Source organism: Pelodiscus sinensis, chromosome 1, assembly GCF_052426305.1.
Source record: "Pelodiscus sinensis isolate ZL-2025 chromosome 1, ASM5242630v1, whole genome shotgun sequence".
NCBI lineage: Eukaryota > Metazoa > Chordata > Testudines > Trionychidae > Pelodiscus > Pelodiscus sinensis.
In genome coordinates, this window is record NC_143052.1 from 235,516,676 (window position 1) to 235,534,621 (window position 17,946).

At 45.6% G+C, this 17,946-nt stretch overlaps 1 protein-coding gene across 2 annotated transcripts in view; it reads left to right on the forward strand.

Moving 5' to 3' along the window:
• Positions 1 to 17,946, forward strand: part of NPAS2 (neuronal PAS domain protein 2) — a 168,652-nt gene that overhangs the window by 119,289 nt on the left and 31,417 nt on the right. For both annotated transcript variants that reach the window (XM_075917107.2, XM_075917108.2), the window contains exons 8-10: positions 9,466 to 9,584; positions 12,947 to 13,029; positions 14,839 to 14,945. In XM_075917107.2, coding sequence (XP_075773222.2) covers positions 9,466 to 9,584; positions 12,947 to 13,029; positions 14,839 to 14,945 — 309 coding nt within the window. The remainder of the gene's footprint in view (positions 1 to 9,465; positions 9,585 to 12,946; positions 13,030 to 14,838; positions 14,946 to 17,946) is intronic.

A 17,946-nucleotide genomic window follows, 5' to 3' on the forward strand; every position in this document is an offset into this window, starting at 1 on the left:
ATGAATATTTCTCTAAGTTTTACCAATGCTTATATTGAGAGTTCACCCAGTTCTTTGCTATACTTACCTGGAGATTGACACTCCGGAGATCGATTTTCTGAGTGCCAATTTAGCAGGTCTAGTAAGGATTCACTAAATCAGCACTCCATTGACCCTGGTATTCCACAGAATCAGTAAGTGTCAGGGAAGTCATTGAGCTCCCTCAGTAGAGCTAAGGTACGTTGACTCCAGCTATGCTAGTCACGTAGCTGGAGTTACATATCTTTACTTTCTCCCCTAGTGTATACCTGGCCTAAATTTGGCTTGATTTTCTAATACGTTCTTCTGAAATCATGGCTGCTGTAAACAACATGAAATCAGATAGGGCCCTGATCCTAGGTAGCTTTCCAGCTGAATTGTATGCCCAGTTCAGACACCCTGGTTCCCACACTCACCAAATTATGTAAGGAAGATTTTAGTAGAGGACTGTCCCCTGTCCACTGCCACCCACCTTTGATTTGATCTTGGGGCCACTGGCAATGCAAATAAAAACAGGATCCCAGGAGATAAAAATGATCTTACATGCTAATGATATACTATTATTCATTATCAGTCCCTTCAGACTCTCCTAACATGTTGCCAATTATTGAATTGTTTGGGAAGATTTCAGAGTACAAAATTAATTGGCACAAGTTGGAAACTCACTGTTTGTCAAGGGGTGCATAATGATGCCCTTTTAGATAATACATTTTCCTAGCAGCGGGTGCAAATCAGGTACTTGTGAGACTTTTTTCCCAGGAACATAAAACAAAGTAAAAAATTAATCTTAAGCCTTTTATCACACTGAAAGTTTTGGATTTACATAGGTGGCTGCCCCTCCCTCTATCCTAGGCCTAACCAATCCATCTTGGAAACTGAATTCCTTCAAAAAGCTTTGGCTGAAAAGTTCACATTGTAGCCAAGTGCCTAATTATACAACAGTGTGCCAAACTATTGAAGAATGGTACCCAGACTTGTTGAGCTTGGCAGCAATGAAACAAATAACATTTTGCAGTAGAAAAAAGCGAGATAGGTTTATGGATAGATGATTCTCATTTTTTGGGAGTATCAGAATAATCAGTTAATCAATTAAACTGCCCATTTGGTGACCCTTATTCTGTATGTAGTGTTCCCTCATCCCTTTCCAGCTTTATAACTAATTCCCTCTATGATTCCCCTTTCTCCTTCTCCTCTCTGTCCTATCATTCCTCTCCTGCCTTATTGTACTTGCCCTCCAGGCATTTGTTTGATCATTTTCTCACTCTCTATGCTCCTCTTCCTTCTCTTCCAATTCTCCCTTTTTTTGAAAAGAAATAACTGCAGATTAGTTTATGATTTTATTTTACAAGGAACTGCAATGAGAGGCCAAATAACAATGTGGCCATTGTTAGAAAGGTCTGTCACCAGTCAAAGATTATCTTTGTTATATTACTCTTTGCCTTCAATAATGAAGATGTTTAGACTTCTCTTGCTGTAAAATCCGATATCTGACTCTGTTAGATTCCTTTCTTCTCTGTGCTGTTTCTGTTATGTTTGTCATCTGTTTTGAGAGACGCAATAAAGAATAAATCACACAAACACTCAAAATTTAAATAGTGTGAATTAGAGGCTTGTGGTTGTCCAAGAAACAAATAGTCCACCTGAAACTATCTAAAATAACATAAAAAGTGTGGGCATCCTAGTTGGTTGCTCTCTGTTGTACTCAACTAGACAATGGAGCCTTTTTGTTTCATAAATATTTTCCATTCATTTCACATGCAATGATCTTTCCCCAAAGGTAGAAATATTTAATCCATGCATTTTAGGGCTTGTATTCTTTATTACATTTTGTAACATCTATTCCCCTAATACTCCTGTTGTTTTTTAAGTTTATTCTATTAACACTGTCATTAATAAAATCCCAAATGTAACAGATAAGTTTACCGAATAGCAATTCCTATCTTTTTTGGATTACGTTTCGTTTTGGGAAGGTAGTGCACTATTACATTTTATAGGTACAAAATTTTGGAATGTGTTCTGCCTTTTTCAAAGAACACTGAAGACCCTCTGATGTCAGCTTGTTCATACCAAATAACCTAAGATGCTCCAGTGAAAATATCAGCAGTATTCCTCAGCACAACAGCTTTTCTATCATGTATTCCCACTGAGAAGATGCTTCCTACTATTTTCTCATTTGCCAGTTCTTTGATCTATGACACCTGTGTTTAGGAGATTACTCTGCTTATGCCCTTTTGGCCCCTTAGGATCCATCCCACATACATTTAACTAGTAGAATTAAAGGTAATTTTACATGTGCCTGCTCATGGTTAGAGCCCGCATGGATACACAAATGTGTATCCACAGCCAGTCCACAATCTGCAAAAATTATCTGTGGATTTCACCGGGCAGGGCTGCGCCTCCTGCTGGTAGCTCCAGGGAATTAGTTCTTTTGTCAGCAGGGTACCTTCTCCTGACTGATGTCTCTCCTGTCCTTGCTCACACTCCTACTCCCAACCTGCATCTATCCCAGACCATAGCGTCTTCTTCAGGACACTGCCCTCCGGAAATGCCCACCTCCAATGGTCTCTCACCACCTTCCAGAAGTTTATAGACAGTCCTGAGTCTCTACTGCCACTGTGGCCTCCAAACCTAGCCCCTCTGTCTCAGGAGCAAGCCACAGTCTATTCCCCAGGAGGGAATATCTGCAGTTCTCAGTTTCACCTGCCACTGTGGCCCCAAAGTCTAGCCCCTTACCTCAGCCACTGTCGGTATCAGCCACACCTTGGTAGCAAAGAATGGGGAAAGAGGAGGACCCAGGCCCCTCCACTATTCTGGATCCCAACCCAGGGACTCTCTGGAGGCAACTTTGTCCTGCCCTCCTCTACTCCCCTTTCCTGCCTCTAGTTCTCTGACCACGTTCCCTGTGACTTTGGCACTTTCCTGGCCCTTGTAGCAAGGCCTGCAGTCTGGCAGGTATCAGGCTGGAGCCTCTCTCTTTAGCCCCCTCTGAGCCTGCCCAGCACTGCTCTCTTGAAGGTGCTTCTATGGGAACCAGGTTCTGCATCTTCCCTGGTCAGGGCCTAACTGCCTACTCTATGCTGAGCGGGTCCTTTTATACCCATCTGCCCCACTAAGCTGCACCCTGATTGGCTCCTCTGAGCCCTTCCATGACTGACCAGGTTTTCTGCACAGGCTCCCTCCAGTCTGCTTTAATCCTTTTCAGCCAGTGTGGGACAGTCGCCCCGCTCAGTGGACATCCATGAATTTGCAGGGCTTTACTCTGGGGACCAGACTGAGCCTCCGGGACACACACATATGTCCCCACTCCAGAACCTGGTTAGAGAGAGTCACATGGGCAGTTGTGGGGAGCCACGGGAGACCCTCCACCTGCCTTGGACATTGGGCCTGAGCAGCTACCTGCCCCTGTCTGTGAACCCTCCCCCCACAGACCTCCTGTTCAGGACACATGGAGGATCTGTGCCACATAGCTACCCATCCACTCGTATCATCAGCACCCTGCGCAGATACAAAATTTGTATCTGCATCCGTGCTGCTATCCACAGTAATGGTCCATACATATAAAGTGGATGTCTGCAGATGAGCAGGGCTGTAATTGTGGTATTGAGTAGTATACCCGAAAGTAATTTTTACAGTGCCCTTAGAACTCCCTTCTGAGAGTCAAAGAGTTCCACACAATACAAAATGGCATGATATAGCCCATACAGAACAATTCAAATTGCTTCTTATTCAGGTTCCACCTATTTTCCTGCAATTCATATCTCTTTTCCATTTTTTGCCATCTCTTTTATATTAGTCCCATGGAAACCCTCATATATGCATACAAATGCAGTGGCAGAATACAAATTCTTAAGTAGTCCCACAAGGAACAGCAAGTATACACCCTGCTTATGGAAGGAGAATATTTCTCTTAATGTTTATGTTAATTACTCTTTTAATCATGCCCCTAAGGCAGAGGATGTTTCATGTCTAGAGATGTTTTTTCTTAAATGATACAGATGTTCACATGTGCATTTCTCTCTTAAATACGGAATTGTTCTTCTCCTTTGTACTGGTTTTGGCTCAGTACAAAAATGGCTTTACAGTGATTTGAACTAATTAATCACAGATGTGATATCTCTAGAGTCAACTTACTTTTCTGTTTCTGTTATTCCTGTTTTCATGTATGTATTGCTGTACTGTGACTTTACAATAGTTTGCATAGGGCTCAAAAAGCACGTGCAATAAGCTGAAGAGAAATCTGTCATAAAAAGTCAGTACAGCAGATACTGAATAAAAACGGCTACTCAACTACTCATTTATGGTAAGATACAAATTGGCTGAAAGGCATTTTCTCCTCACTAAAGGACATGTTTACCTGTGTTTTGTGGTACAGAAAGGAGCCAGTGTAGGAATGTTTGGCTGACCCTTCCTGTCAACCTTCGAGGGTGTCAGGGCTGTTCCCCACTCTGGCACCCCAAGCGCAGAATATGGGGGCCTGCAAGAGACCTTAAATACCTTTCCTCTATAGGCTCTGCTTACAAAAACTCCCCAGAGTCATAGATTCACTGACTTGGGGGGGAGGGAAGGGGATAGCTGCCACTGACAAGTGAAACAAAGAAAAAAAAACGGTTTTCTTGAACCCAGGAAGGAAGCTCTTGGTCTTCTTCCAGAGGATTATCCCCAACCTCCTTTACCACAAGAGAGCTTAAAAACAAAGAGAAAACAAACAGCAGTCTCTGGTAGCTGACCTCTTAGTCTGAGGCATGCACACACACACACAGACAGGCCTCCTGTTTCCTTCCAGGACAAAATAATCAAATCATCACCTTAAAAAAGGTGATTTTATTAACAAAACAAAAATGTATACTTGATAAAGCATACTTGGTTGCTAGGTGTTACAGAGTGACTAAGTGAAACAAATTACAACACAGAGAACATCTCTTAGGGTACGTCTACACTAGCCCCCTAGTTCAAACTAGGGAGGCTAATGAGGGTGACCGAAATTGCAAATGAAGCGCGGGATTTAAATATCCTCATTCCATGAGGTTTAACTGTTAATTAGAACTAAGGGGTTTATCTCAGAATCGCACTTCTCTGCCGCATGTAGATGCGGGCAGTTATTCTGGGCTAGTCAGTTTCCAAAATGGCAACCACCCGAGAACATGCTAATGAAGCGCAGGATCATTTTGGTTGCCCTCCGCTGGACCCTCTCCAATGAGTCCACATCCTTTTTGTAGTGAGGGGTTCAGAACTGGACACAATACTCCAGATGTGGCCTCACCAGAGCCGAATAAAGGGGAATAATGACATCTCTGGACCTGCAGGCAATGCTCGTCTTAATGCAACCTAATATGCCATTAGCCTTCTTGGCTACAAGGGCACACTGTTGACTCATATCCAACTTCTCATCCACTGTAACCTTCAGGTCCTTTTCTGCAGAACTACTACTTAGCTGGTTGGTCCCCAGCCTGTAACAGTGCTTGGGATTCTTCTGTCCCAAGTGCAGACTCTGCACTTGTCCTTGTTGAACCTCATCAGATTTCTTGTGGCCCAATACTCCAATTTGTCTAAGTCACTCTGGACCCTATCTCTGCCCTCAAGCATATCTACCTCTCCCCCTAGTTTAGTGTCATCTGCAAACTTGCTGAGGCTGCAATCCATCCCTTCATCCAGGTCATTAATAAAATTATTGAACAAAACTGGACCGAGAACCAAACCGTGGGGCACTCCGCTAGAAACCGAGCACCATCCTGACATCGAGCCATTGATCACTACCCGCTGGGCCCGGCCTTCTAGCCAGCTTTCTATCCATCTTACCATCCATTTATCCAATTCACATTCCCGTAACTTGCTGGCAAGAATATTGTGGGAGACCGTATCAAAAGCCTTGCTAAAGTCAAGGTATATCACATCCACTGACTTTCCTATGTCAACAGAGTCAGTTACCTCATCATAGAAGCTAATCAGATTGGTCAGGCACAACTTGCCCTTTGTGAATCCATGCTGACTATTCCTAATCACTTTTCTCTCTTCCAAGTGTCTTAAAATAGATTCCTTAAGGATCTCTTCCATGATTTTTTCAGGAACCGAGGTAAGACTGACCAGCCTATAGTTCCCTGGATCGTCCTTCTTCCCTTTTTTGAAGATGGGCACTACATTTGCCTTTTTCCAATCATCCAGGATCTCTCCCGATCTCCATGACTTTTCAAAGATAATAGCCAAAGGCTCCTCAATGACATTTGCCAACTCCCTCAGATGCATTAAGTCTGGACCCGTGGATTTGTGTACATTTAGCTTTTCTAAATAGGTCCTGACCTATTCTTTACCCACCAAGGGCTATCCATCTTCATCCCATCTTGCATCACTTAGTGCATTGGTCTGGGAGCCAACCTTGTCCGTGAATACAGAGGCAAAGAAAGCATTGAGTACTTCAGCTTTTTACCTCCTTCATCCAGTAGGGGCCCCACATCCTCTCTGATCACCTTCTTCTTGTTAACATGCCTGTAGAAACCTTTCTTGTTATCCTTCACATCCTTTGCCAGTCGCAATTCCAATTGCGCTTTCGCCTTCCTGATAACCCCCTGGCATTCTCGAGCTATACATTTAAACCCCTCCCTGGTCATTTGTCCAAGTTTCCACTTTTTGTAAGCTTCCTTTTTGTGCTTAAGTTCACCAAGGATTTCCCCCGTAAGCCAATCCGGTCTCCTACCATGTTTGCCTCTCTTGCTACACATCAGGATAGTTTCTTTCTGTGCCTTCAATAAGGCTTCTTCCTTGCCAGAGGAGGCTGTGAAGGCTAGGACTATAATAGAGTTTAAAGAGAAGCTAGATAATTTCATGGAGGTTAGGTCCATAAAAGGCTATTAGCCAGGGGATAAAATGGTGTCCTTGGCCTCTATTTGTCAGAAGCTGTAGAGAGATGGCAGGAGACAAATCGCTTGATCATTGTCTTCGGTCCACCCTCTCTGGGGCACCTGGTGCTGGCCACTGTCGGTAGACAGGATACTGGGCTAGAAGGATCTTTGGTCTGACCCAGTACGGCCGTTCTTATGTTCTTATGTAAAATACTGCTAGCTGTCCTGGACTCCTTTCCCCTTCATGGTAGCATCCCAGGGGATTCTGCCCATCAGGTGTCTGAGGGAGTCAAAATCTGCTTTTCTGAAGTCCAAGGTGTGTATTTTACTACTCTCTTTTCTTCCTTTGGTCAGGATCCTGAAATCTACCATCTCATGATCACTGCTTCCCAGGTTGTCACCCACCTCTGCTTCCCCTGTTAGTTCCTCCCTGTTTGTGAGCAGAAGATCAAGCTGTGCACAGCCCCTGGTCGGATCCTTCAGCACTAGTACCAAGAAGTTATCCCCAACATTCTCCAAAAACTTCCTGGATTGCCTGTGTAATGCCGTATTGGTTTGCCAACAGATGTCAGGGTGATTAAAGTCCCCCACGAGAACCAGAGCCTGCAATCTGGAACTTTCTCTCAGTTGTCTGAAGAAAGCCTGATCTACCTCATCCACCTGATTCGGTGGCCTATAGTAGACACCAACCACAACATCACTTCTGTTGTTTGCACCTTTAAACTTAACCCATAGACTCTCAACAGGTTTTTCTCCTTCTATATACTGGAGTTCAGAGTAATCATAGTGCTCTCTTACGTATAGTGCAGCTCCTCCTCATTTTCTCCCCTGCCTGTTCTTCCTGAACAGTCTATACCCTTCCATGACAGCACTCCAGTCATGCAAGTCATCCCACCAAGTCTCTGTTATCCCAATTAAATCATATTTCTTGGACTGGGCCAGGGCCTCCAGTTCTCCCTGTTTGTTGCCCAGGCTTCTCGCATTAGTATACAGCCTGTCTCCGACTTACGAACCGGTTACGGACCAAGCAATTGGTCGTAACTCGGTTTGTTCGTAAGTCGGACCTCATTGAGTTACATGCAACCGTGCTGTTCGTATGTGCGGATTGCGTTCGTAACTCGGGGTCCGCCATTTACGACATTTTTGGTCATAACTGTGAACGGTCGTAAGTCTACCATTCACAGCTCGGGGATCAGCTGTACAAACATCTCAGATAACCAATTGATCACCCTATCTTCTCCATTTGAATCAGGGGTCCTCCTTTCTTGCTCATTCCTCTTTGCATTTCTTCCCGGTATCCAACTTTCCCACTCCCCTCAGGGTTTTGGTCACCGTCCCCCAACGAACCTAGTTTAAAGCAGAAGCGAAGAGTGAGGGGGAGTTTGACAGCGGCCTTCAACTTCCTGAAGGGAGCTTCCAAAGAGGATGGAGAAAGGCCGTTCTCAGTAGTGACAGATGGCAGAACAAGGAGCAATGGTCTCAAGTTGTGGTGGGAGAGGTCCAAGTTGGATATTAGGAAAAACTATTTCACTAGGAGAGTGGCGAAGCACTGGAATGGGTTACCTAGGGAAGTAGTGGAGTCTCCATGCCTAACGGTGTTTAAGTCTCGGCTTGACAAAGCCCTGGCCGGGTTGATTTAGTTGGGATTGGTCCTGCCTAGAGCAGGGGGCTGGACTTGATGACCTTCTGAGGTCTTTTCCAGCTCTATGGTTCATTCCCATATCCAGTATTTCTTATAGGCATGATAATTCTGATTACTGCATCTGCTCGCTCCAGCCCTTAGCTTTGAATCCACAAAGAAAAATCACACCAAGTATCTATATCCCATTCAGATTTCAGCACTGTATCCCCATTGGTTCTTCTGACCCCCTGCCACCACTCTTGCTAGCTACCTGAATTTAACCCCTTAGTCACAGCGGGTATGTCTACACTACCACCCTAGTTCGAACTAGGGTGGTTAATGTAGGCAACCGAAGTTGCAAATGAAGCCCAGGATTTAAATATCCCGGGCTTCATTTGCATCTTGACGGGCGCCGCCATTTTTAAAGCCCCGGTAGTTCGGACTCCGTGCCCGCAGCTACACGCAGCACGGAGTAGGTAGTTTGGATTAGGCTCTCTAATCCGAACTACCGGTACACCTCGTTATATATTGGGGTTATATATTTTAGTAACTGAAGAAACATGTCCACTAATTCCATGAAAACTTTACCAATATTGGTTCTAAATATTTTGCCATCAATAACTTGATGGAGGATAACATCCTTCAATCTCTAACAGTACTTTCATGTACTGCCCATAAGTAATGCAGTAAGATCGCTAAAATATATATTGTTATTGTGAACTGTGAAAAGGAGGAACTGGATGTCCAGAGTTTCTTTCTGGAATGCTGTTATATATAGACATATACCATTTAAAGGTTTACAAATATACTTCATACTTTGAGCTAAGCTCTCATGCTTTTTACCTAACATGACTGACTTTGATTCAAATAGATACATATAAGTTTTAAAAGGCTTTGAGACACTTCTCTATATAAGATTTATTCTTAGCACTTTTCAAATATGTACAATATTCAGTCAGGGAAAATCTGTTAATTTTGCTTTTTCCTTCCCAGTGCCTACTTCCACTTGTAACTGCTTTGATGGTGCTGTCCCTCGGGCTTATAGAACATCACTAGGAAAACAAGTCTGTTTTGTTGCTACTGTTCGACTGGCAACACCTCAGTTTTTAAAGGCAAGTACATGTAATGAAGTACATTAATCTTAGAGGTGCGGTATAAATCTTTCAATCTCTGTACATGCAAAATTCCAAATTTCACTAACAGAGTTGATCAGAATATAGATACTTCACAATTTGTGAGTCAAAATCCAATATCTATACAGCTAGGGGGGGTTCTTGAGCTGTTGCGTGGCTGATGGAAATGGTGCTGGAAATGGTATTATATCTGTTTCCTTATATTGGAATTGCAGTCAGGGGATATCACGTGAGTGTTAGGATGCCTAATGTGGCTTTCCTTTCTTACTTTTTGGGGACAAGGGACAGTGCATTTAGTTCAGTGTCTGTCACTGCAAATGTTAGCTGCTGCATCGGCTGTCCTATCCTCTGAGGTTAAGAAATCTAATTGAGACAAATCCTGTTTGACAGCATTGGTCTTTCAGCCTCACTCCAATGCAGGCCAGGAATTTTTAAAGGCATTTTTGACAGATTCACAGTCCTGGATGTACAGTCTCCTCTGGAAAAGCAAGACTACTTCTCATAAACCTCAGCACTAGTATTCCTACCAATAGAGGACAGCAGAGTTAATGTTGCTATGAGAGCCTTTATTCTGAATTTCCTTTCCTTTGTGTAGTTAAAACTCAGTGTTAATGTTGAATTAACATAAACTGCTTTGAAAATATGCGGCTTGTGTTGTAAGTGACCTGGACATGTCTCCGGAAGCCAGGAACTGTTGAATACCAATCTTGGCTCCTCAATGTACTTGATATGACTTGGGACAAGCCATTTAACCTCTGTGTCTCGATTTGCCACTCCAAAACACTTTCCTGTCCTACTGGGCAAAGCAATGTCTAGCACTCTGCTCTCTGTTTGTCTGTAACATGATAGTGTTTAAATGCCATGATGGAAAGGGGCACAAAGAAGGAGAATGGGAGCCCACAGACATGGGAGAGACACACACCCTAGCATGGGATTTGGATTGCAAGGAGGGAGATGAGAGAGTGGCCCACAGGGTACTTGTAGAGTTGAGCGGAAAATGCAAGGAGGCCCTGGTGTGTGCAGTGAGCTCTGCCTAGATAGGCCACAAAGTGTGCAAACCTCTTGTATTATTATTGTTGTCATCATCCCTCTGGGGATTTTATTTTTTCACTTAGAAGCCCCAATCCTACCTACCATAATATATTGACTAATTATTGTTATCACTGGCTCCAAAGGATGTTGGGAGGCTTCTTCTGAAATCTCTCCCTCTGGACCTCTCGGATTCGGACACCACACTGGTGAGCCTGGCAGATGACAGCCGTCCGGGGCTGCTCAAATGGCCTGTCCTCGCCATCAACACCTGTCCCCCGCCCCAGCAGGAAGGCCTCCCCTTTCCTCTCCATCAGGTTATGGAGGGCGCAACATGCGGCCACCACCTCCGGGATGTTGCATTCGCCCATCTCCAGGCGTGTGAGGAGGAAACGGAACCTCCCTTTCAGATGGCCTAAGGCGCATTCCACCTGGATGTGAGCCTGGCCAAGATGTGTGTTGAAAAGCTCCTTGCTCGCATCCAGGTGGCCAGTGTAGGGCTTCATGAGCCACGGCATCAGGGAATAGGCCACGTCGGCCGCTATGCACACCGGCATCTGCATGTCCCCAAGCATGAGGTGCCGCTGGGGGAAAAATGTCCCTGCCTCCAATCTGAGGTACAGGTAGGAGTTGTGGAATATGCAGGCATCATGTGCCCGCCCCGAACACCCGATACAAATGTCCATAAAGTGTTCCCGGTGGTCTACCAGGGTCTGCAGCAGCGTGGAATAGTAGCCCTTCCTGTTTATAAATTGGGCTGCTCAATGGGGCGGTGCCTGGATTGGGATGTGTGTCCCATTGAGGGCTCCTCTGCAGTTCGGGAAGCCAAGGGCAGCAAACCTGGCAAGGATGTTGTCCAGGTCCCCGAGAAGGTCGAGTCTTTTCAGCAGCTCCACATTGATGGCTTTCACCACCTGCAGCAAGACACAAATAGACAGAAACCAGGGAGTTAGACAGGTTACCTAAGAGCTTGGGAGGAGAACCGTCCCTTTCCTCCCCAATCCACTCCTCCCCAATCCACTCCTCCCCTCAGGACACCTCGCTCCCCCGCATCAGCACTGGGTTGGCCGAGGAGCTGCCTCTAAGTGCCACACAATCCCCCACTCCCTCTTGCCCTTGCTTGGCAGTCCCCTTTCTCAACCCCCACACTCAGCAGGGCCTGTCCCCTGAAAGTGACACCTCCATCAAAATGGCCCCGACGGTAGACCTCCCCACGCCAAACTGGTGTCCCACGGAGCGGTAGCTGTCGGGAGTGGCCAGCTTCCAAAGGGTGATTGCGACCTGCTTCTTCAGAGGGATGTGGGGCCACAGGTGCGTGTCCTGGTGTTCCAGAGCAGGGGTGAGCCAGGTACACAGCTCCTGGAATGTGGCCTTCCACATCTGGAAGTTGCCGAGCCAGTGTTCGTTGTCCCAGAGCTCCATGACGAGTTGGTCCCACCAGTCCGAACTCATCTCATGCCTCCAAATCCGCCTGTCCCCAAAAAAGTTTGGGGGCAAGGACAGAGCTCCTGCATCCTGGACAAAGGTCTTGAAGGTCTTGTCCGGGTCCACATGGGGCAGGAGATTCCTGACAGAGTCATGAAGATGCAGCAGAAGCTGCAGAATGGCAGCGTGGGGCCATCGCCTGCCCAGGGACAGCTCAGGCTCCATGGCCAAAAACACAGTGAAAAGCAGAAAAAAAAAACCCAGAAAAGAAACTGCTGTGGTGTCCAAGAAAGCAGGGCAACCAGAACAAGCACTGCAGCAGTTTTGCTTTCCCTCTAGGAGGTAGGCAAGCCAGAAGCAGGAGCAGAGCAACAGCTGTCCAGGGGGATCCCTTTAAGCACGCGTCTCTGCAAAGGGACCATGAAGTAAAGGCTGCCCCAAGCCCTGCCAGAAGCCCTTCCGGGTGCCTTTTTTGTCAAAAGACTGTCCAGCAGTCTGCAATCTAGACGCTTTTTTTGAAAGAGGCTTTTTCAAAAGTATCTTTTGAAAAAATCCTCTTTCAAAAAAGGCGTGTAGTCTAGACATAGCCCTACAGCGCAGCAGCTGCACTATCAAAATCTGTTGAGTGCTTTAAAACATAGCTTCCTATATACCATAAGAAACAATAATGATGATGATTAACTCTATTGTATTTTCTTACCCTGTGCAATGGCTTTAGTACCAGTTAGTATTAACATTAGATTTCTATTCAGCATTACTGGTTGACATATGTATTTTCTATTTGATTATATTCCTCATCCCTGCTGTGTATTCCTATTTCACAAGAAGTGGATAAAGCCAAGAGATGCATTAACAATCTTAGTAATCAGATCTTCTTCACAATGCAGGAAATGTGTATCGTCGAAGAACCTTTAGAGGAATTCACTTCAAGACATAGTCTGGAATGGAAATTTTTATTTCTGGACCACAGGTTTGTGAGCAGAAAATCATATTTGGTTTTGTTTGTACCTGTTTACTGGTATTTTCAATAGCTAGATTCTGTAAAATAATACTATGCTTCACATCACAATAGTTTGAAGAGCCTGGTTATTGGCACTGTTTTGATTAACATGTCTGCAAAATTTGATGTTTGATTTCACCTATTTTGGAGGTTGGTGGTTTTGTCTGCATTTATTTTTTTCATCAATATATTTTTATACAAATACTGTGCATTAAAAATGTTTTTCTGGAGAGTATTTTGATTAGTGAGTCCTCGGGCGGTTAGTGAAGATATGGCTGGGGGAGGCAAGCCTCCAGGCCCTGCTCCAGCCCCACCCCTTCTTCTGAGGTCCCACCCTTTCTCTGCCCCCCACAGGGAGGTGGGGCAGCACTCCATGGGTACATACTCCCCCTCCCAACCACCAGAAGAGTAGGGGAGCAGGCAGGCACGAACTTGCCCCAGTCTCCCCAGCCCCCGAGGAAATCAGAGGGCACACGCTGCACAGCATGGCCCCAGCCTTCCCAGCCCCAGAGGAGGGCAGGCCACGTGGCCTGGCCCAGCCCTGCCTCTCCAGCTCCAGAGCACCAGGCGGGCAGGCATTGAGAGCAGCAACACTCCACCCTGAATGCCTACAGCAGGCATTCTGGGGCCAGAGTGTGGCCGTGGCTATGCCTGGTGGTTTGAGAAGGCAGAGCCTTCCCCTGCCTTACATACTGGAAGCCCATGCGAGTCCTTATCTGTATTAAAATGTCAGTAGGCTATGATCATGAACCACAATTTTCTCACTATTATACAGCTGATTAGCTAATCCAGAAATCGGAGATAATAAATCAAGTAAAGTCAGAAGAAGGATAGAGTTTTTGTGTGTCTGGCCTGTGCCTTGAAAATATTACTTTCCAAATGGAGCCATGTGTACAACTCCTGTTGAACCAGTTGCTAAGGGCTATGGAGGGAAGTTCTGTGCTCGTTTGACCCATCTTGGGGCAGTTACGCTGGCAAGGTTAGAGGCGTAAAATGGCTGCACATGTTCAGGCCCTGTAGAGGCCCACAATGAAAAGCTTATGCAGGCTATCACCTTGTCTGTTCTTCCCATCTCAGTGGCTATTTTTCATGAGGCAGGAGCCATAGAGGCTGCTGTTGCCTAGAGCAGGTATGAAAGCAAAGTTACTTGCTCCAGAGAAGAAACAGGGAAATGCCTGAGGAGGTGGGAAGGAGGTTGCTCCTCAGAGCAGGCTCTTGAGAGGAAATTGGGCTTTCCTTGGGAGCCCAGCTGCACTTCCCAGTTACGTTTTTCCTGCCAGGGAGAGCTCTCTCCTACCAGTCTATGATCTCTCTGGCTAGCTGGCTGCTTGCTCTGATGCTGGGCAGGGACAGATGTTGCTCTGCTCCTTTGCTGTCTCCCCAGCTGTAACTCATTCAAGGAGGCTGCCTCCCCATAACAGGGACATCAGGGTAACACCACTTTGCTCGTGTCCCCTTTCCTTGGTGACTCCACTGCCATATAAGTCACTGAAGACACAGGCATTGCCTTGAGGGGGAAGGAGTTGCTGTAGAAAACTCAGGTTGCCCATTCCACTCTGCAGGTGTGGAACTAAGCTGCAGAGCTGAGCTAGAGCGAGGCTGCCTGTCCGTAGAGCAGTGAAGTCAGAATTTGGCCCATTGATTTCAGAGAGAGTGATGTCTGTGTGAGGGAAAGCAGAATTTGTATAATGGACATTCTGAACTTCCTATTTAACATAGAAAGAGTTGCTGCTTGTTTCGTCGTTTTTATGAAATAATTTGTACTGTGCCCCTATACAGAGCACCACCTATTATAGGATACTTACCTTTCGAAGTATTGGGGACTTCTGGCTATGATTATTACCACATCGATGACCTAGAACTCTTAGCAAGATGCCATGAACACTGTAAGTATTGCATAGCGTAAGCACATGTGAATTCATTGCCATGTTCACACTCTGTAAAATGCAGCTTCTGTTAAGATAGGTGTAAACTTGGCAGACCAGGTTCTTACCTCTGTTACACTGCTGTATGCCTGTGAACTGATGTTACTGGACTCTGTCCAGACTGAGAGTGCAGTAGCTAGTAAGATGGTGGCCCAGAGTTCTGTAGCACTTAGAAGGACAAATCATGTTTGTGTTATTCATATAAATTATGCCAATGACAAGCACTCAGTGAGTGAGTGAGGTAACCAGGATTTGATCTACATTCTGTTGTTCCTGTAATTTATTTACTAACTCACCCAGTCTTGAAGATGGCCACACTTTGTAACCCTTTTGTAGGTTGTTATCCCTGCTGTTGTTCAATGTATATTTAAAATCTGGGGTTATTTAAATATAGTCTATTGGGTTTTTTAAAAAAACGCCATTTGCTACCTGAAGCAATGTAAAAAATCAAGCAGTCATATTCACATAATTGCTTATAGCATTGATAGTAACATCTCAGTCGTATTACCTTGGTATGGAATGAATGCCTCCAGACAAAATTACTTTGGAGATTTTGACATTAAAATATAAGCCAAAATGTATCAGTGTGTGAGACTCTTGATGTTAATAGAGCTAAAGCTGGGGTGAATTTGGTCCATGAGGTTTTAAAACATTATGAGCAATTCTAAACTAGAAAATTAAGTCAACCTAAGTTGCATCGACATACAACCACCACAGTAATTAACTCTTTTGTGTGTCCACACTATGCTCCTTATGTCCAGTGGTGCATTTCCTCACCCAGAGCACTTGTACCAGTTTAGCTGCCAATTTAGCTGGGGCTTTGTGGGGTGGTATTTAAAAGGCAGCAACAGTCAATGTAAGTAACACAGAGTTTACACTGACACAGCATCACTCTGACTACATCGACTTAAGCGCAATGCCACTCATGGAGCTGGAGTTATTATAAGTCAGTGTCAAGTTACATCAGTGAGAGCTACATTTTGGTGTAGACCCTTACAGAGTTAGGTTGATATAAGCTGTTTTATGTCGACCTAACACTGTATTGTAGACCAGGCCTAATCATCCGAGGGTGCTGAGGGAGTTGGCAAATGTAATTGTGGAGCCTTTGGCTATTATCTTTGAAAAGTCGTGGAGATTGGGAGAGATCCTGGATGATTGGAAAAAGGCAAATGTAGTGCCCATCTTCAAAAAAGGGAAGAAGGATGATCCAGGGAACCATAGGCTGGTCAGTCTTACCTCGGTTCCTGGAAAAATCATGGAAGGGATCCTTAAGGAATCCATATTGAGGCACTTGGATGAGAGGAAAGTGATTAGGAATAGTCAGCATGGATTCACAAAGGGCAAGTCGTGCCTGACCAATCTGATTAGCTTCTATGATGAGGTAACTGGCTCGGTGGACATGGGGAAGTCAGTGGATGTTATATACCTTGACTTTAGCAAGGCTTTTGATACAGTCTCCCACAATATTCTTGCCAGCAAGTTAAGGGATTGTGGATTGGATAAATGGACGGTAAGATGGATAGAAAGATGGCTAGAAGGCCGGGCCCAGCGGGTAGTGATCAATGGCTCGATGTCAGGATGGCGGTCGGTTTCTAGCGGAGTGCCCCAAGGTTCGGTTCTAGGACCGGTTTTGTTCAATATCTTTATTAATGACCTGGATGAGGGGATGGATTGCACCCTCAGCAAGTTTGCGGATGACACTAAGTTGTGGGGAGAGGTAGATACGCTTAAGGGCAGAGATAGGGTACAGAATGACTTAGACAAATTGGAGGATTGGGCCACAAGAAATCTGATGAGGTTCAACAAGGACAAGTGTAGAGTCCTGCACTTGGGACGGAAGAATCCCAAGCATAGTTACAAGCTGGGGACCAACCGGTTAAGTAGTAGTTCTGCAGAAAAGGACCTGGGGGTTACAGTGGATGAGAAGCTAGATATGAGTCAACAGTGTGCCCTTGTAGCCAAGAAGGCTAATGGCATATTAGGTTGCATTAAGAGGAGCATTGCCAGCAGATCCAGAGATGTCATCATTCCCCTTTATTCGGCTTTGGTGAGGCCGCATCTGGAGTATTGTGTCCAGTTCTGGGCCCCCCACTACAAAAAGGATGTGGACGCATTGGAGAGGGTCCAGCGGAGGGCAACCAAAATGATTAGGGGGCTGGAGCATATGACCTACGAGGAGAGGCTGAGGGACTTGGGTCTGTTTAGTCTGCAGAAGCGAAGAGTGAGGGGGGATTTGATAGCAGCCTTCAACTTCCTGAAGGGAGGTTCCAAAGAGGATGGAGAGAGGCTGTTCTCAGTAGTGACAGATGGCAGAACAAGGAGCAATGGTCTCAAGTTGTGGTGGGAGAGGTCCAGGTTGGATATTAGGAAAAACTATTTCACTACGGCTGTGTCCAGACTCAGGGGTTTTTTCGAAAAAAGTAGCCTTTTTTCGAAAAAAATTCACCTGTGTCTAGACTACAGCCGCGTTCTTTCGAAATTAAATCGAAAGAATGCGGCTTTTCTTTCGACGGCGGTAAACCTCATTGCACGAGGAAGAACGCCTTTTTCGACAGAGATCCGTCGAAAATAGGTGAGTGTGGACGCGGGGAGGCCATTTTTTCGAAAATAATGGCCTCCAGGAAGAAGCCCTGGTGGACAATCTGGGGCATGCCTTGCATGTCTCTGGTTCCTGTCTGCAGCCATTTCTTAAAGGGACAGGCACCCTCACAGCCACTTGTGGCAGCAAAGCAGCCAGAGCACACGGCTGGTGAAGTGCAGCATGTCCCAGCCCCAAGACCCTCCTGGCCCTTCTAGAGAGCCTTCTGGGGACCCAACCAGGGTCTCCAAATGCTGGGCACCATCATGGTCTGGGCCAGAGCTCAAGACCCTTCTCGGGCTCTGGGGAGAGGAGGAGGCCTTACAAGCCCTAAAAAGCCGGCGGCGAAATGCGGACATTTAAAAAACCCCTGAGTCTGGACAC